The following is a 19,325-nucleotide window of genomic DNA, read 5'->3' on the forward strand; positions in this document are numbered from 1 at the left end:
TGCCCAGTGGACATCCAATATAGCCAGCATGTTAGCCGTTTCGAAAATCTTGTTAATGCTAATAATTCTTAATGGATAATATATTGATTTGGGGTTTCGCCAACAGACTTCATAATCTAATGTGGTTTAAATGGAAAATATTTTCACTATTCATAAACAGATGGTTGTATTGATGTGGGGTTTTCAGTAAAAGACTTAAGTGTTTCAGGCAGGATGCCCAGTTGTAGGATTTGCACAGCATAGACACCCAGGTCCCACAAATGAGATTGAATATGCCATTGAACAGACTAGGTTTTACCTTTCATCTGAGAGATGTGTCATTGACTAAATACCAGAATTGTTCAATGAACTATAAAAATGAACTAAATCCATTAAGTGGTACTTTCCAGTTGTACAGTTTATTTATAGCCTGTATGGTGTTCCTCCATCCAGTCTTTCACCCAGATTATTTGGAAATAGTTTATATCCCATAATTACTTATTTTAGAGAATAAACTTTGCATGCTGCCTAATCATAAGTCAGTGAAAATGACAAATGTTAGTGATTGTAATTTCCATCCATGTTTTATTAATATTTTTTCTGAAAGATCATTTGCATTCCTGACAATTTTCACAGGTCGTCATGTCCTTCCAGTAGTAGATATGATCCTGATCTATCACCATTTACATTTCAAAGGCAGCAGAGTTTTGCTCTGAGATGGATATGAAAACAGTGGATAACTATTTGTTGAACATCATGCTTACATCTTGAAGGTAATAAAAACAACCGATTTAAAAATGAGCCACAACAGTCATATGCAGCTTGAAACTTTACATGTCCTACACAATGCCTTCAGGACAGAAACCAGTTTCCAATGGGAGAAATGCAACAGGTCAAAGAACATTCTTACAGTTGTGCTCCTCTGTCCTGGTCTTTTCTCGTGCAAGTGCTTAATGTTATTTCATAATACTTTTATCAGTTTGAATAGTGCTCAAAAGGTCCTTATATTTTGGTCTTCCAAAGAAGTAAGAACCATACATCTGTTTACTAATTTTGGTCTTGATACAAGTTTATACAAGTTTTGTTTTCCCGTCTCTTATTGTTGGGCTTAAGAATTTTATACATGTAAAACATTTCATTACCACTTTGGTTTATTTACAGGTTGATCAGTATGGCCTATGGACAGATTGGTATGATCCAGGCCTCAGCTGGCTTCTTTGTGTACTTTGTCATCCTCGGTGAAAGCGGTTTCTGGCTAAACCGTATTTTTGGTATCCGTGAACAGTGGGATTCCCTGGCGGTTCAGGATCTACAGGACTCCTATGGACAAGAATGGGTAACAATGCTTTACTTGTGCCAGATGAATTCAAGTGTTTTGTATATATAGTCACATCTACTAAAGCAGGGGAAAACCAGTTGGGACTTCAGATTGTTTTTGGAATTGTGGTGTGGGGTCTATGGACTGCACATGCATGGGAGGTCAACACCACATTGTATTTTTATTTTCTATTTTTAATATTTTCCCTCTTCCCCCAACCCTTCCCGCCACCTATTGAAAAAAAAGAATGGAAATGGGGGAAAATGTGCCCTCAGATTTGGAAACCAGCACGGTAAAGAAGTTTTATGAACTGAAAATTTACAATACAAAACTTGTCAAAATAGAATTGCCAATGTAAATATGGACACAATGTTACTTTAGAAACTTCTGATTGGAAAGATGTGAATATGACACTGTTAGGGATTCCCTGGTGAAACAATTCGGTTTGGAATTATAAGTGAATGAATATTACAAAGTTTTGTATCCTTCAGGCTTTTCATTTTTAAAATCATACAAAGGGTACAGACTGCCAGGGGGAAGTTGCCAAATACTACAGTATAGCACAAGTACAACTACACTGCAGCATTGTGGTATAAAGACCTGATTAGGACTTTTAATCCTGGCTTATCATTTATTTTTGATTTATAATTTCACTACAGTGTTTATTGCATTTAAAAAATTTAAGATGGATTTATAATTTTTCAAGATGTGTCCTTGCAGCCATGAGGCAGACACTTTAACTTGATTATTGGTCAGGTTTAAATTACAAATCTGTGCTAGGTGTTTATAAAAAAAGTTTTATGAATTACATAAAACATTTTATCCATCTACCACACATTAGATTTAAGTACCCCTGTAAAGGTGTCCCCATCTATCCAAGATGGCATCTCACAAATAACATGGCTCTGATTTTATTATTTCAAGATCTTGTACATTTCACTTCTGTGGCCTTGAATGTTGTTTTCACAATGAACACCAGTCCATTTGTCTGCAGGTCTTAATATTTAGACCAGGCATATCCTAGCATCAGTTCAACAGAATATAAATACTGTAAACTTGGATGCAGAAGGGTCACATTATGAATTTTAGTGTCACAAGAATGATTTGTTGCATACAACAGGAAATGTGAAATTTCTTTATGAATCTGCCATATTTGACAGGTAATTGTGTACAGTGTTCAAGACATTTTAAGATCAGTACTGTATTATATTTTAAGCTGTACACCTATGTAAATTCAAAATATTGCATATGAGAAAATATCCCTCTTACCCATGGTATCTTGTAGAAAATTGCCACAGGACTTTTAAAGATGGCTGCAACCTGTATTGGAATTTCTGTTGTATAGGCTGCTGCCTGCTGCAAAATCCTACTCTAGAAATTGAAATTCATTTACCTCCTCAGAAATATAAACTAATGTTTCAAGGTTTGCAATTGTCATTTTTAATTTGAAATCTTTTTTTCTCTGAAAACTGGGATGATATACCCAGTTGACCACAGCAACTTTAGTATCCTTTCATGGTGATGATTTTGGTGATGCTTTACAATGCCTTGTGGTATTTGTGCCTGTATTTCAAATCACCTGTTTCAATTTCAGACCATTTTGAAAGGCTCGGAAATTATCTTTCTCAAGTTTAATGCTTCTTAAACTCGGACCTTTGTGACAGGAAAGGCACAGTGGAAACATTGGTTTTGAGGAAACCTTCTGTCTTCACAGATTGTAAATTTTTATCGGACGTAGGTTTCTTTTTCCCTGTCTTTTGGTTAATTTGTGATTGCTATCTGCAAGAGTTTAAAAATGTTGCAATATATTGTTTTAAATAGATCATTTTGTCTTCATGTAGACTTTTGCCCAGAGGAAGAGGCTGGAATACACTTGCCATACAGCTTTCTTTGTTTCCATTGTGGTTGTGCAGTGGACTGATCTGCTCATCTGTAAAACCAGGAGATTGTCACTATTCCAACAAGGAATGAAGTAAGTATATATCACATCCATTTCCAGGACTTGAAAGGGTGCATATTTTGTGCTAAGACTTTGTGTTGACCAATTAGTGGAGTGTAAACTTAAATCAGATTTGAGCTCAGTTTTGTATTGCTCTATATTCCAGAAGATTGCTGTTCATCAATCTCGTTCTGTTCATTAATCTAGTACCTTGAAGGGGGAAAAAGAAACCCTTGTTTGCTCAGTGCTGCAAATTAGAGGGAACCTGTTGTACTATTCCAGCACTCATCACACACAAATAAACATAGATATTTACAAACTTACCGAATGTCCAATCTTAATTCTCAAGTAATAGGGAGCAGTTGGAATGGGTTTCATATCACCTGCATTCAGGGGAAGGGGTTTGAGGGGCTAAATTGACAGTAGTTGCTCATTCTTGGGCAGTGTTTTGTATTGAGCTGAGCTGTTCTTTTTGCATACTAGATAAATACTTTTTATACCTGTAATCATGATGAGATGCATATTCATGAGTATTACACCTCACATATGACATCACTGAACTGTATTTGATGCTTTACTGACTTGGCAAAATTTAGGGGTTAAAGTTTGTTTCTCAAGTTCTGTTGATAAAATCATCAGACTACATGATTGTATGTATCTCTGATAGTACCACACAAACTACATGATTGTATGTATCTGATAGTACCACACAAACTACATGATTGTATGTATCTAATAGTACCACACAAACTAACAAACTACATGATTGTATGTACCTCTAATAGTACCACACAAACTACATGATTGCACGTATCTCTCTAATAGTACCACACAAACTACATGATTGTATTATCTAATAGTACCACACAAACTACATGATTGTATGTATTTCTAATAGTACCACACAAACTACATGATTGCATGTATCTAATAGTACCACACAAACATGATTGTATGTATCTCTAATAGTACCACACAAACTACATGATTGTATGTATCTCTAATAGTACCACACAAACTACATGATTGTATGTATCTCTAATAGTACCACACAAACTACATGATTGCATGTATCTAATAGTACCATACAAACTACATGATTGTATGTATCTCTAATAGTACCACACAAACTACATGATTGTATGTATCTCTAATAGTACCACACAAACTACATGATTGCATGTATCTCTAATAGTACCACACAAACTACATGATTGCATGTATCTCTAATAGTACCATACAAACTACATGATTGTATGTATCTCTAATAGTACCATACAAACTACATGATTGTATGTATCTCTAATAGTACCACACAAACTACATGATTGCATGTATCTCTAATAGTACCACACAAACTACATGATTGTATCTCTAATAGTACTACACCTTTCATCACATTTTACTGGCTTCTCGAACTTTTGTGCTTTGTTCATGACCAACTAGATTTTTTTGTACCATGTGTGGAAATAAGTTTGTTACTATTACATCAGTAAAACCAAAGGTTATTCTGAGCTACATTTTATGCTTTACTAACATGGTTTAAGTGTATTTAAGTTTGTATTGATCCATCCATGCTAGGGCTCGGTTAGTGCACTGGACTCCTCACTGCAAGGGTGCCAGTTCAGATCCCACCATTAGATCAGCCTGGGTCAGCTGTGGTGTGTCCTTGCAATGCAGTTCACTTCAGTTGTCTTGGCACTTTGTGATGCTGTTCTGTAAAACATACAATCAAAATTGCCATGCTAGTCAATTCTAGTTTATTCATAAGGCCCTTTCTGACCAGTACAGTTGTAAATGGTAAACATTGCATATTAAAGATTATATATTGCATATCATGTTACCCTCTGCAGGTTAACTGTATTAGACAAGTGAACGAATATCGGAATTAAGCATGTGGAATTAATGTTGCACGCTTTTTAGGTGAGACCTTATGTATATGTTAATATAATTGACATAAACTATGTACTGTGAAACAAAGGGTACTCAGCTTGTGACCTTCACCCAGTAAAATCTGGCTTCTTGGGAAGGACAGTAATTTCTCCATCAGATTTTAAAATCTGAAGTAGAAAGTTTGATGTAAAGCAACCTGTACTTGTTTTGATCAACTTATTACTTCTGCTGCGATGTGATTGAAAATGTTCTTGTATATCATATTGTGGTAGGTGGTTTCACAATGTCAGCACAGTATTGATTTTGATAGTACCAATTATAAGATCAATATCCAAATTTTAAAGATAATAGATTGCAAAACAAATCTTACGTTACAAAGGGGTCAAATTCAGTAATCTGAACTTGTTTTCTGCATGATAATGTTTAGTGGCTGTAGGCAACTAGTGAACGTCTTGAGCTGTGTAATCATTTATTACACTCTGGTTATACAGGGAGTCACAGTGGCTCGATGGATAGTATTCAGGACTGATTAAAGGGTGCAGATTTGAATCCTGCCATTGAATCAGTCCATGTGGTGTATCCATTGTGCATTGCATTCTACTCCAGTTTCCTCTGCACTAAATAGCCTACTTGTGATGTGTCATGAAACACCAAACCAGACCAGATGTTTTATACTAAGTACAAGATTTACAAGTTTACTACATGTGACAATAAGTTTTGAGATCTCGAGAGGAAATTTTGTTATCTAAGGGATCATGAAGATAATATCTACAGCTTAGTAATGCAGGCTGTTTTTCCAACACTACAAAGTGCGTGAGATTCATGTTGGTCGTGGCATACCTCTGACATCAGTCACTTTTATCTCATTGCTTGGAAGTCTGGAACTTTCTCCAGTGGACACCTTTGGAGATTACTTCCAAAATCCGAATTACAGAAATAGGTGACTGCCTGTCCAGAGAGGAACATTAGTCCTCAGAATGTTCAATGCACCAATTGGTAGCAGCAAGTCTTTGACCTTTGTATGGGTGTGTGTGGTCTGGTTAAACTTTAAAAAATTGCAGAGAATGAATGTGCAGTTATATCATACAAGTATTTTAGATGGCAGTTTCACCTCAGCGACATAACAATTTCATATAAGCATTAAATCTTTGCAGACTATTGTCTTGCATGTTCGTTCATATGTTATAACTTTCACATTTTTATTTCTGTACTTAATTTACAACCGATCAGTTTGGTCAGCAAGTGAAACGGTCATTTATCTGATACTGTGTGCTGGCATGTGAACTGGAGCAGTATAAAACCCATTATAATCCTTAAAATATGTGTACCCTTTTAAGTCTCGATTTCTATACCGCCTTCCAGATGTAGATCAAATACGGCCTCTTTCAAACTGTCTTGAAGAATAAAAATTTGGTTCAGATTTGTAATTGTGTAAGTTGGGATTTTACAGCATGCTTAGGAAGATTTGGTAAATTAAGGTTTTGGTTAGAGGCAGGCTAGTAAAGATGTGCTCCTCGGAAAAGTTTTCCAACAAGAATATTAAGTACCCTCCCACTTCTGACTGTCCATGTCTCCTGCTAAAGTCTTAAAACCAGTTTTAAAATTTATATATGCCAGCCATTGCATTTTTGGCATAATCATTGCACTATTTACAATTACATTGTATGATCACCTGTACATGGATTACACTATTCTAGTACATGGTCTCAATAACCCCTGGAGATTTGTCATTTTTGCCTGAAATGCAAGTAGTAAACATTTTGAGTGCAACTTCTGAGTACATCCAAATAAATCGGCTTCCAAGAGATTTTCATTTAACCTGATGCATTGTTAGAAACTTGGTTTTTTATTGGCAGTTATGCTTGTAGAAGGGCAAAAGTTTTTCAGTTCCTTTACTTATTGTACCCACCATTTTCTTTTCCTGGCCACTTTTTACTCCAAGTCTCCAACTTGTCCTACTTTTTGCAAAGGTTGACCTGTATGTGTATAGTTAGAATGGTCTGCCTTATTTTTGAGATCACAAAGTCTAAAACCCGGACACAAAATCAAATTTCGACAATGGTTGAATTTTTGCTGTTAAAAAAAATATCTGGTCTCAAAAGGTTTTTCCCTCTGTTTTGTAATGCAAGTAGAAAGTCAAGATTATTTGGTATCATTGTAGAGATATATGTCTACTTTTCTGTAATACCACCCACTTGGGTGCATCTTAAATGACCTTGAGGCTACAGAGCTCAGAAGTAAGGCACTACTTCCAGAAGCATTAATGAGTTAAAAAGTAAGAAAAAATAATGCAATAAAAGTTTGTCATTTTTATTATCATCTCTTTAAACCTACCCATAATATAACTTTGAGAATATTCCAATAAGCAAGACTACTGCACAAGAATAGTGTACCAGTTAATTTTTCCATCATAGACCTACATGTACTTAATTAATTTGCTGTTTGTGGCAATTGTGTGTCACCCACTTCCTAGAAAACTGAAGGGTTTATACAAGTTTGATCCATGATATGCAAGTTTGTCCCATAGATTTACTTGATAGACAAGTTTGGTTAGGTAGCAAACCAGTCTGTACTTGTAAAGAAAATGGTGCCATATGTTAAGCAAAACGGGCTTTCATAGTGTGGCTTGTGGATGAAAGTTATTAGAGCAGATGGATCTTTATAAACTTAAAAACTTGTCTGATAAAAATAGGACAAATCAACATTGCTTTAAAAATTTGAAAAGAATACGAGGCTGATTAATACAGCACTCAGATTGAGTGTAAAAGAATTTGTGACTTGGTGATTATTCAGTGAATGTTAGACCAAAATAGTGATTAAAGTGAGTGTTGAATATAATTTGTCAGTATGTTTACATTCTGGTTCTGAGCCACATGGATTCTGCCCATTTTTGTCAAATTCTCAGGACAAGATCAAAATCAGTTCATGCAAGCTCAAATTTGCAAGGCACTTGCCCATGGGCAAGTCTGAAAAATTGAGGGATACCCGATGCAAGAAATTTTATTTAACATCAGTGGTCTGGGTAAAATTAAGTACCTCTGTGTGAGCAAATTTACAGCAAAGGGTCGCGTTCAGTTCCTAGTGGTTTATGTTCTGCAAGTATTAAACTCGGCGATCTTGCAACATTACATACAATCATTTGCATATTGCTCCTTTCTTCCCTCGGATTGGGGGAGGTCGTGGGTTCGATCCCTGGCCTAATCATACCAGAGACTTGCAAAAATGATTTTTACAGCTGCCTCGCTTGGCGCTCAGCATTAAGAGGTTATTGTTAGGACTGGTCGGCCAGGTGTAAGGATAATGTGACGGAGTGGGATATCACGTTATGTATCTGTTGATAATGTGAATATTTAATATCGACAAATGAGGAATAAATATTTATATTTGAACTTAATACCTCCATTGCAATCATATCTGTATGTGTCAGGGATTCATTGACTTTCCAGTTGTAAATTGGCCTCAGGCAGTTTGTTAGATTGCCAGCTGTGTACAGTGGCTTTCCAAAGATTGTGTCAGTGCATGTCTGCAGTTCTATAGCGAGTAGGTGTCACTTCCTAAAATAAAATTCAACCTGTGAAAGCTCTTTTAAAGGTATGTGATTGGAAATAAAAAGCACTTGTCTCCAAGAATTAACTAGCAGGAAGATTTTGTTCACAGCTTAATTTTAGGAAAATGTAGGACCCACAAGTGGCATTTATGATTAAAAATTTCATGATAATTACAGGTGACTATATATTCTGCTTGGCAAACAACGAAATGGACAAAAATAAGTGTTATCAGATCATTATTTAAAGTTGAATTCTCAAATATTTTTGATGCACATCCCCAATTTGAAGACTACATAACAATTAACTAAATGGATAAAGTAAGCATTCACAAATCTTTAGTATAATTAAATTAGAAATCTTTAATTCTTTTTTTCTCACTTAAAAATCCGACTATTCCAAAATGTTCTAAATATTGTTTATCAGGCTCTATATATATATACACACACACACACACACATATATACAGACACACACACACATATTATTTATCTGGCTATATATCTACACATGTATGTGTGTGTATATTTGGGATATTTCATTTGGAACAAGCTCAGATTTTCGAAGGGCAAGTTAATATTCCATTCAGCTTGCCCTGAATTTCCAAATCCCTGGTATGTTATTGTAAGAGCTCATTTTGTTTTTCTTCGCAGGAATCATCATTTGACATTTGGATTATTCTTCGAGACCGCACTGGCTGCATTCTTGACTTACTGCCCAGGTCTGGATCAGGGACTTAGAATGCAGAACCTTCGGTAAGGACAGATGGCTTGTGATCCTAAACTTTCTAACCAAAACCTTTATCATCACTTCACTGGAACTGTTCTAGCACGATAAAAAAAAGCTTGGTATGTGGAGCTCAGAAGGCACTGATTCTTATGGTTTTTGGGGTGCAGTTGGTAATAAAAGTAATATAATTGTACTTTGCTGACCAGTCTAGTTGAACTTTGCTGGGTGGTTGACTCCTTGTAAAGGTGCCTTCCTACTCCTCACTTCCCTGATGTATATTTATAAGTCATACTAACATGACTCGATAGTTGTCACTTTTTGAACGCTTGCTCAAAAAGTGCATTGTCAGTTCAGAAACATCTGGACCATAAACAAGTAATTGATTTCATTAAAATTGTGTTGTATTCATCAGGATTACACAATGTGTTCCATAAAATAGGCATGTCTCGTACATCAATTTCAAAGGTACTGCAAGGGAAAATATATTTCTGTGACTTGTGTTGTTGAGAGTACAACATCTGAACGACTGAAGATACTTTAATGAAATTTCAGGACTAGATTGTCATTTATCCTTGCAACCCCACTGAGTGGTCAAAGGAAAATGAATATTGATGACCTGTGTATAGGTACAGTTTTTGAATCACTATTTTAATGTAACTTAATCTGTTACATATCTCGACAGTTTCTTATATGCATACCGATGCTCTCAGGTTCAAGGTCACAAAACTGGATAATGCAAGTTAGTCTGTCTGTTTGAGGCCATTACTTTTTAACCCCTATGAATATGTGATGCAACTTCACCCAGGTCCATGCCGTATCATTCAGTAGTCCTGTCCGGAAAGATCAATTAGTAGGGAAAAGACTTGAAAAGGGGTGTGTGCAGTTTGGGGTACTCTTGTTTTATTAGCTTACCTGAACATAATCCCAAATGAGTTTATTGTATGACCTTTTATCTGTTGTGCATCCATCATCAGTTGCTATTATCATCTTCCATCCCCGTTCAGCTCATGAATGCAGCAGAGATGTTCCCAGGATGCATGATTGCATGATTTCCACAAATTATTTTTAAGTCTTAGTGTGATTCAACTTTAGATGAATTTGTTGGCAAATACTGGCTGATCATAGTAATGAAGGCAATTTTTTTTTAAAGTTAGGAAGTATATCAGATTAAAGGAGTTTGGAAAGTGTTAATCGAGATGCCGTTGACTGATTTTGAACCAAAAATGGCATTAAATACAAGTGTAATGTACATGTTGAATGGACGAACATGACGGTCATCCCCTCATATTAGAGGTAAAAAATGTAGAAATGCAATTTTAAAATTGATTGCACATTTCCTTTCTTTATTGCCACAATTTAGCCCTGCAGGGTGACATGCTACAAAACCATATAGCCCTAGCAGAAAGGTTATAATATATCTAATAACAATTTAAGAATAAAATTAAGTAAAGCTAGCTATTTGATCAAAGTACCCCTGTGTGAGCAAGTATACTATGGTATTAATGGTCTTAAAATACTAATGCAGCTATTTGTGTGAGCAAGTAGACTATGGCATTAATGGACGTAAAATGCTAATGCAGCATTATGGAAATGTAAATCTGGCATAGTTGTCACTAATTCAAGAAAGGTAAACTTTGGCTAAATTTATTTTAGTGAAAATTTTGGAGCAGAAACAGAAAAGACAATATCCTGTGGGTTGTGGAAAAATGTACCCAACAATCATAAAGTTTTCAAACTTGTTCCAGCTGGCTAAGCTTACTATGTACATGTCCCATAATACCACACACTGAGAGGGGGTTATCAGGTACAGAACAATATTCATACACATAAGGAACAGATGAACTCATTTGGCCCCGGAGGCTTGTCATTTTTGCCTGAAATAGGGATAGGAAATACATTTTAGAGGTTAATTCTGAACACATCCAAATGCATTTGCCTTTAATAGGTTTTCGCTTAGACTGATGCTTAGAAGTACTAGAAACATTGGCTATTTGGCTGGCACATGTGCATAAGGGTAAAAGTTGTTTTTTTTTTGCTCATAGGACCTGTCATTTTCAACTCCTGGCCACACAACACTCTTACTCCCAATTCCAAAGATATTCCACTTTTTGCAAAGGTTCACCTCTATGCATGCAGTACAGACTGGTCTGCATTAGATAACAGGCCGGAAAGTCTAAATCCGATTCTGACAATGGGTGGATAGATGGTGTTAAAAAATTTGTGAGTAGAAAGTCCATATTATTTGGTATGATTGTAGAGCTACATCTGTCTGCTTTATTGTAATACCACCCACTTTGTTGCATCTTAAATGACCTTGATGCTGCAGAGCTCAAGAGTAGGGTACAGCCTCATCACTCCTACAGGCAGGATTGGGGCTGAATGACTTAAGCTCAGAAACCATCGGCAAATTAATCCTTCTAAAACTAGAAGCAACATCTTTTAAAAGATTTTTATCTCAATAGGGGTCTTAAAGAGTGAAGCAAGAAGAAAAAGAGAAGGGTATTAAAGTGTAAAATTTTTGTTCTACCTCCTCTTTTTTTGACAAGGGAGGAAATCCCCCTGTTTGATAAAATCCTGGGAACATCTCAGAAGCAGAATAGGTTCAGTGTGCTCTTCTGCACATCATTAGGGGTAACAAATGGTGGCTCAGTGGCTAGCATGATTAAATTGTGACCATAAGGATTCAGGTTTGAATCCTGCCTTTTGATCAACCCAGGTCTGCTAACATCATGTCCCTGGGCAATGCACATGGCTAGTTGCCTCAGCACTATATAATAAACATTTTGCCATGCTGTGAAGTACAAAACCAGACCAGTCAACCAATCTTGGTGAGGTGAGGCTGATCCACCAAGAAATAAGGTCACCATATGTACTATTCAGAGTACACAGTATAGAACTGGATCTACTGGCACTTATGAAATGGCACATCTGGGTTAGAGGTGTTCCAGGATAAACAGCCTAGACCCAGATCTGCTGGCCAGGTATGCTACATACAAAAGAGCAGGGTCTATGCTGTTGACAGTAAACATGTATGGTACATAATATATGGGTCTGTGTACTGGCCCTGTATGCAACAATGTACAAGGGTTTGTAGTTCACAATAATGAACATAGACCCTGATCTGCTAGCCCAGAATGTGTACAGCAGAACTAGGTTTGTGCTGTTGACAATAAAGAGTATTGACCTTGATCAACTGACCTGGGATGCTGCAGCACATCTGGGTTGTACTATTCTCAGAAAATGGCATAAGCACTGATCTCCTGTGCTACAGAAAGCTGGGTTTGTGCTGTTCACATTAAACAGCATGACTCCGATTTAGAAGAGAAGAATATGACAGCATAGCTTGGTATGACTGCTCTTCAGAGTTAGGTATATACCAATAAATGTTATTCTAGTCATTCCTTGTTTAGTTCACAAAGATAATCTTATAAACAGATGTACCATTACCAGAGCATCGGTTGATTTAGCTGCCGGCCATGGGGTTTTGAGAATAGCCAGTAAATTCTGACAGCTGCAGGCTAGGTAAATTATCCAAAGTTTTTATTAAATTTGATTGGGAGGGCCAGTCAAGTTTTTGTATGGCTAGTTGATCTCCATGTGAGTTGACCCTTTAGACAGTGGAAAATTCTGCATTAAGTTTATATGTCTAGATCTTTAGGCATAGGTAGTTAATGGGCTAAATGTGTATTTCACGAGGAACTGATATGCAAACACCTGGTCAGTGTACCTGTTTAAAATCAAAAATGGGCTTGTTGGGTCTTTTTATGTACTTTACTTTACCTTTATTTGAGGGCACAACTGTGAACTCTAGTTTCATGTATTATTACTGGATTTTTCAGCAAGACGGTATTGAGCATAATGCTTTAATGCATTATGACTTGATTTGTAGGCTGGGCTATACTAAGCATAATACTTGTTTAATGCATCATGACTTGATTTGTAGACAGGACTATACTAAGCATAATGCATGTTTATTGCATCAGGACTTGATTTGTAGACAGGACTACACTAAGCATAATGCTTGTTTATTGCATCAGGACTTGATTTGTAGACAGGACTATACTAAGCATAATGCATGTTTATTGCATCATGACTTGATTTGCAGGCAGGACTATACTAAGCATAAGGCATGTCTATTGCATTATGACTTGATTTGTAGACAGGACTATACTAAGCATAATGCTTGTTAATTGCATCATGTTGATTTGTAGACAGGACTATACTAAGCATAATGCTTGTTTGCAATACCATTTTGTAGATTGCAAAAAAATAGGTTGCTGTTGTGGGGTTTAATGCCATTTTTCAGCACATGATAGGCTATATATGGCGGCCAGTATAAATGGTGGAGGATTAATCTGGGAAGAACCACCGACCCACGAGAAGCTACTGGCAAGCTTTCTTACATACCCACATTGGCCGAATCCTAGACTCGAACCCACGCAGACAGAGGTGAGATGGCAGCGATCCATAATGGTGAGCGCTTTAGACCACTCGGCCACTCAGGGGCCCCCAAGTAAACAGGTAAAAGAAAAGTCAAAGTTTAACATCATATTCATTTGTCTTTCAGGGCAACTTGGTGGTTCCCAGCTTTCCCCTTCAGTTTGCTGATCCTTGTCTATGACGAGGTGCGAAAACTTATCTTGCGTCACTCACCACCAGGAGGATTTGTAGAGAGAGAAACATACTATTAAAAGGAGCTATGCTTTTAGACTTGGCATGGTTTGATAGATTCCTTTATTCATACAGTAAAAATATTTGGACGTCTGGAAGATTTAAATTTATTTTATGAATATGTGATAGTTAGCAAAAAAGTGAAGTATTGATAATGTTAATCATTTTTAAAGTAAATTCCAAATGCTGGTAATATTGAAACAATTAAATGTTTTATGAAATTTTGAAATTTTAGTAAGGTTTGTGATGTTTTTATATCTAAAACGTTGTTATAATCTGCAATAGCTGAAATATATATTGAGGTAAGAGTTATTTACCATCGTTGATCACAAAACAAGGAAGCATGAAAGCAAATTCTTCAGAGAAACTATAATCTTAACATTTTGCACACACATGTAATAAAGTTTCCATGTAAATCGGGATATCATATTAACCTGAACCTTGAGCCAGCATTTTAAGCAATTTGGTCTTGACGACTTTGTGTAGCTTTTCACTGCAAGTTCTTGTATACTCAATTGTTTTTTTTAGACTTTTGAGAAGTGCCATCAGTAAATTTGATCTGCACAGAATATTGTCAGTGTCATTAGAGGAGACCCTGCCCTAAAGTCCAAAAGTAGGGACCAAGTTGACCAATAAGTTGGCTATATTGTTTCTTTGATATCCAATTTCTTTATGTCCAGGTTTTGTGTCATGTACAGATTGTTCACATTAGTACATAATACTTGAAGCATTCATCTATGATAAAATTTGTGTGGTTTATTGACCATCAGAATTGGAGCGATATCTTATCTCAGGAGAGCATGTTTGTCATTGCTTGATGGCAGTGTTCGGGATTCCAATGTATGACTGTTTTATCTTTATTTTCCTTTTAACCATATCATAAGTATCAGTATCAGTTTTCCTTCTCATGATTCAAGATTTTTAAGTTTCTACTTCATATATTCTTAGTGTATGTGTAAATAAGCAATGTAGATTGTATAGAGATCTGAAGGTAATAGGATCACATTAGTTTTCATTTTTCAGTGTATTAATCAAGACGTTTGTAAAATATCGAGGAAACCATGCATCTGAAGACACTGCGTGTAGGTGGAAACAAATATTTTGTAGTTAGGTCACCACTTTTTCTAAGCATGATGCCTTAAGAAGAATAGGGACATAAAGAAAAGAAACTGAGCATTTTTCCATAGGAAAGTTTGAAATGTTGGAACAAATTTTGACCTAACTTTTAAATGCAAATGAACGAAGCAAATCGTCATTACTTGTAGAGATCTAATGCTGGACAAGGCAGGGGGGTAAGAAAAAAGGTGGAGATGGGGAATATTGTCAGGCTGTATGATACAAGTAAATTGTATGCATGATGCAATACAACTGGTGTACATTTTTCTTGAGGATGTCATCATTATGCATCATGTGATTCAGCGTAGGTAGTGTGTGAATAAATCTTGGGTCATTGTGTGGCTGGTTGTTTGTCCACAATTCCTTTTCCCTATATTTACATTTCTTTTTTCAGCAATTTTTACATTTGAATGCATTTACTATCTACTATGTACAGATTGTAAAAGCTGATTTTAAAATGTCATAACTAGAAATAAAGTAATATTGATCACAAATTACATGAAGTTAGTGTTATTTATTTCTGTTAACTTATTGTCATACTGAAAAGGTTGGATACAATTCTGTACTTGACAACACATTTCAGAGAGGACTTGAGGTTATCTTGTGTTTAAAGCATGGCATTTTAGTATACAATTCTTTTGAATATCTTGATTTCTCTTGTAGGACATAGCTCTGGAGTAAAGTTCAGAATTTGGTATTTATTTGGATAAAATGAGGTAGACAATTAGTTTCATTTTTTGGAAAACGGGCATAGGATTAATCTTGGACATTGGCCCAGGATAGGAGACCATGTCTTAAATTCAGGTCTTAGTGTAAGTAAGATTACTGGAAACTAGACTTGTGTCCAGGATAATGTCAAAAAAATGTAAAACATTGAATAATTTCATCTCATTTGTAATGGGTAAGGAATACCAATCTTGAGGGTACTTTTTTGGGTGTCTGTGTGATCCTGTCTAGCACAGTTAGATAGTAGGTAGATTTTGCATTCAAATATGTTTGCTTTTAGTCTGGATGTTATGGTTGTCAAATTGTGTGCTCTTACGAGTCATATTTTTAATTTTTATTCATGTAAAGGGAAGCTGTTTTGCTATACTGGGCATCAATGCATTGTCAACATATAGGCATCAGACCACTAATTATTTTACAGGCAGGGAAGTGGTCTGATGGTTGGAATGAAAAAATAGAGCACAAAATCTTGAGATGCACCTATTGGCTTGTAAGTGGATTTAATTGTTTCAATTATACATTTCAAGAAACTTCAATCTATGCTCTATAATTTACAACAAAATATTTACTTTTATTTTGATATCCTGTATTTAATTTCCTACCAACAAGATAGCATATAGAATTTAGAGCAGGTTCAATCAATAGTGAATATAATTATGGAAAATGAACCACAAAGCTTCAGTTGAATGGTAGTTAGTCTTTTTTTTTATATTATTGATGCGAGATTGAAGTTTTTCTGTTGACCAGGATTTTTCATCAGCAATATCTGTTTGAACCACAGGCAAAGTTTGCAACTAATTGACATGGATGAAATTGATTGTAGGGTCCGTTTGGATTTGGTCAATACATTAATTGCCATATTTTTAGTTGTTTTGTTCTTAAATGCAACCAGACTGAGTTGCAGGGTGGAACATCATTTTCTCAACACCTAAATTCAGTGTTGTAGCAAATGTCACTAGCAAATTAAAATTACTAATTTATATATTGTCACAAATACTCGTGTTCATCTAGACCATTGCCACATATTTCCTGTGTGTTGTCACTCCACCCCATATGAAATCTGTGAATGTATTGCCTTTTGTTGCTTCAAATCTAACGTTCATATATTGATTGGTGCATTTTAAATGGTTTAATTTACTATTTAATTTGCAATTCACTAGGCCTTGGTAATAGGAGTTTATAGGTTATCTCCCCTCGACCATAAGTTTAAAATACAGCATGTTTTTTGCAATTTTTAGTTTACCATTAGGAACCATGTGAAGAGCCCTGGAAGCATGTGTGGTTTTATGCCAGTTTAATAAAGAAATTGTATATATAAATTACCATCAAGTTCCATGAAAAGTGAATTAGTGGTCTGATCCCTGTATGTTTGTCTGTACATGTTTACAGCCTCTCTTTGATCAAGGCCATTCTTTGTTACAAGTCCCAGGCAACTACTTGGTTGACTAAGGAGATAGTTTTGTACCCACACCTTGTCAAAAATCGTCGAGACAACAAAGGTGGTCAGTCCCCCTTGGTACACTGAGACCCTTAATATCATCTTTGAGCTGTAAAGCTCATTCATCTGAATGAACAGCAACCCCATTGCACTACAGACACCTTCGATGCTGCATCTTCACAGGTGGACATTAGAGCTGGTCCCTTTGTTGTCCTCTCGAGTTCTAGATTAGTTGAGTCCTTCAAATCAAATGCAGATGTAGATTTTTTATAAAAATTTTTTTTTAAGAACATAACAAATGTGAGCTGGGCCAACACCATGTACCATTATTCAGCTAAATGTTTTGTCAAATGCAGAAATAGGTTGCAGGTGAGCCTTAGGTATCCTGAAATTGGGTTTACGTGCCACTTGACATGGGTAACAAGATATGTACATAATTTTTAACATCACTTTTAATTTTAGCCAATAAAGTTGATTCAAGATCTTGTGACAAGTCTTGTTGAACCTTATATGACCAAAGGAATTTCATGGGCTAGGTAAGAATTTCCTGTCTATACGAATTAGTAAAAACAATTTGGTAGCTCGCTGACAACTCATCATTAGAGGGTGCAGGTACGTGTGACTTTTCGCTAATAGCCCAATGAAATGGAGGAAATCTCGGGATCTTGTTCCCGAGATTGTCTTGTCACATTGATTAAAGAGAATCAGTAGTAAAAATAGGATCACTGTGATCACTAATTTTCAATCCATTCTAAGAGTAAAAGTGACCTCATCAAAAGCCTAACTAATAAATGTGGCAGTTAAAGGAGTAGTTTCCTGATCAGCACCATTCTTGTGAGCTTTTTGTCTCGGTTCTAGTAACTTCAAACGCAGTGTAAGCAGGGATTTAGTTTACAATAGGATCGACTTTTCTGATCCAAACAAGGCTTGTCAGTTGCAAGTGGAATAACCACAACATTATCTCCAGATAGTTCATTCCCTAGTAATAAATGAATACCCTCGAGCGGTAAAGACGATGTTTTTCCGACTGTCACGGTACTAAGGCTAAGTATCGTGATAAATTTTACATAACGGAGAGGAGCATTAACGAAGCTGCATTATACTCTGAAGAAGAAAACTTTCATTAGAAGAACTATCAAACAAAAGCAGAGTACCTGTATCCCTTCAAATTTTAAGAGATAGACTTGGCAGAATCACCAATGAGTGATATAAAACTTTTCAACTTGAATGGTTCATAATTCTACATAATAAAATCAGACGGTGGTTTCTTTGACCCAACAAATGCATTGCAGCAATACATGACCGTGACCTGGACTTGTTAGAAATGCGCATTTGGTAAAGCTCTTCTCTTGATTCTGTTGCTTATTTGCAATCTGTAACAATCCAAATTAACGTGCCCGCCCATCTTGAAATAGCACTACTTAGGAAGAGATAAAATATTTGATTAGTCTTATATGAAACTTTATTCATAAATGTTATGCCAGCTTGAGATTCGGAAGTGCTGGTATGAAACAGACATTTTTTATATTTTTTTTGTTTTTAAATAAAAAATCTGCCGAGTGGTAGACTGAAATATGAAACTTTGTGACAGTCAAGGATAATCGTAAGCTTTACGAGCAGCATTTTTTTATATAAAGTTTTGACCTTTTGGTCATCAATGCATGTTTTGCCGTCATTGTACGCAATTCTTGAACTCTAAAATAATTTCGGGTTACCCTAGGTTATCGTAGTCCTGACCTACCTTTTGGCTGAGCACCACCCTATCAAACAGTTCGTATTCTCTTGCAAATTCAAAACGAGTTATTCCAGTTTCTTGTTACAGTTCCTAAACATTTGTCGACATGCCTCAGTTACCAAATCGCAACTGTTGACAATACATTACTTAACCTCGTCGTAATCGGCGTTTTGTTGTCCTGATAGTGAAGTGCAGGCTTAACGTGGTTTGCCATTAAGTACACTTAGTAATAATAG

The 19,325-nt window shown here is 36.0% G+C and overlaps 1 protein-coding gene across 1 annotated transcript in view; it reads left to right on the top strand.

Annotated features, from left to right (window-relative positions):
- LOC149794560 (sodium/potassium-transporting ATPase subunit alpha-like) overlaps positions 1–15,687 on the top strand; it is a 51,305-nt gene extending 35,618 nt beyond the window's left edge. Inside the window, exons 16-19 of the mRNA XM_089968834.1 lie at positions 1,141–1,315; positions 3,139–3,269; positions 9,328–9,429; positions 13,971–15,687. Of these exons, the coding sequence (XP_089824960.1) occupies positions 1,141–1,315; positions 3,139–3,269; positions 9,328–9,429; positions 13,971–14,094 (532 nt within the window). The 3' untranslated portion in view covers positions 14,095–15,687. The remainder of the gene's footprint in view (positions 1–1,140; positions 1,316–3,138; positions 3,270–9,327; positions 9,430–13,970) is intronic.
- The last annotated feature ends 3,638 nt before the right edge of the window (positions 15,688–19,325 follow it).

This window comes from Sinohyriopsis cumingii, chromosome 8 (assembly GCF_028554795.1).
Source record: "Sinohyriopsis cumingii isolate HCF-2022 chromosome 8, ASM2855479v2, whole genome shotgun sequence".
Taxonomy (NCBI): Eukaryota; Metazoa; Mollusca; class Bivalvia; order Unionida; family Unionidae; genus Sinohyriopsis; species Sinohyriopsis cumingii.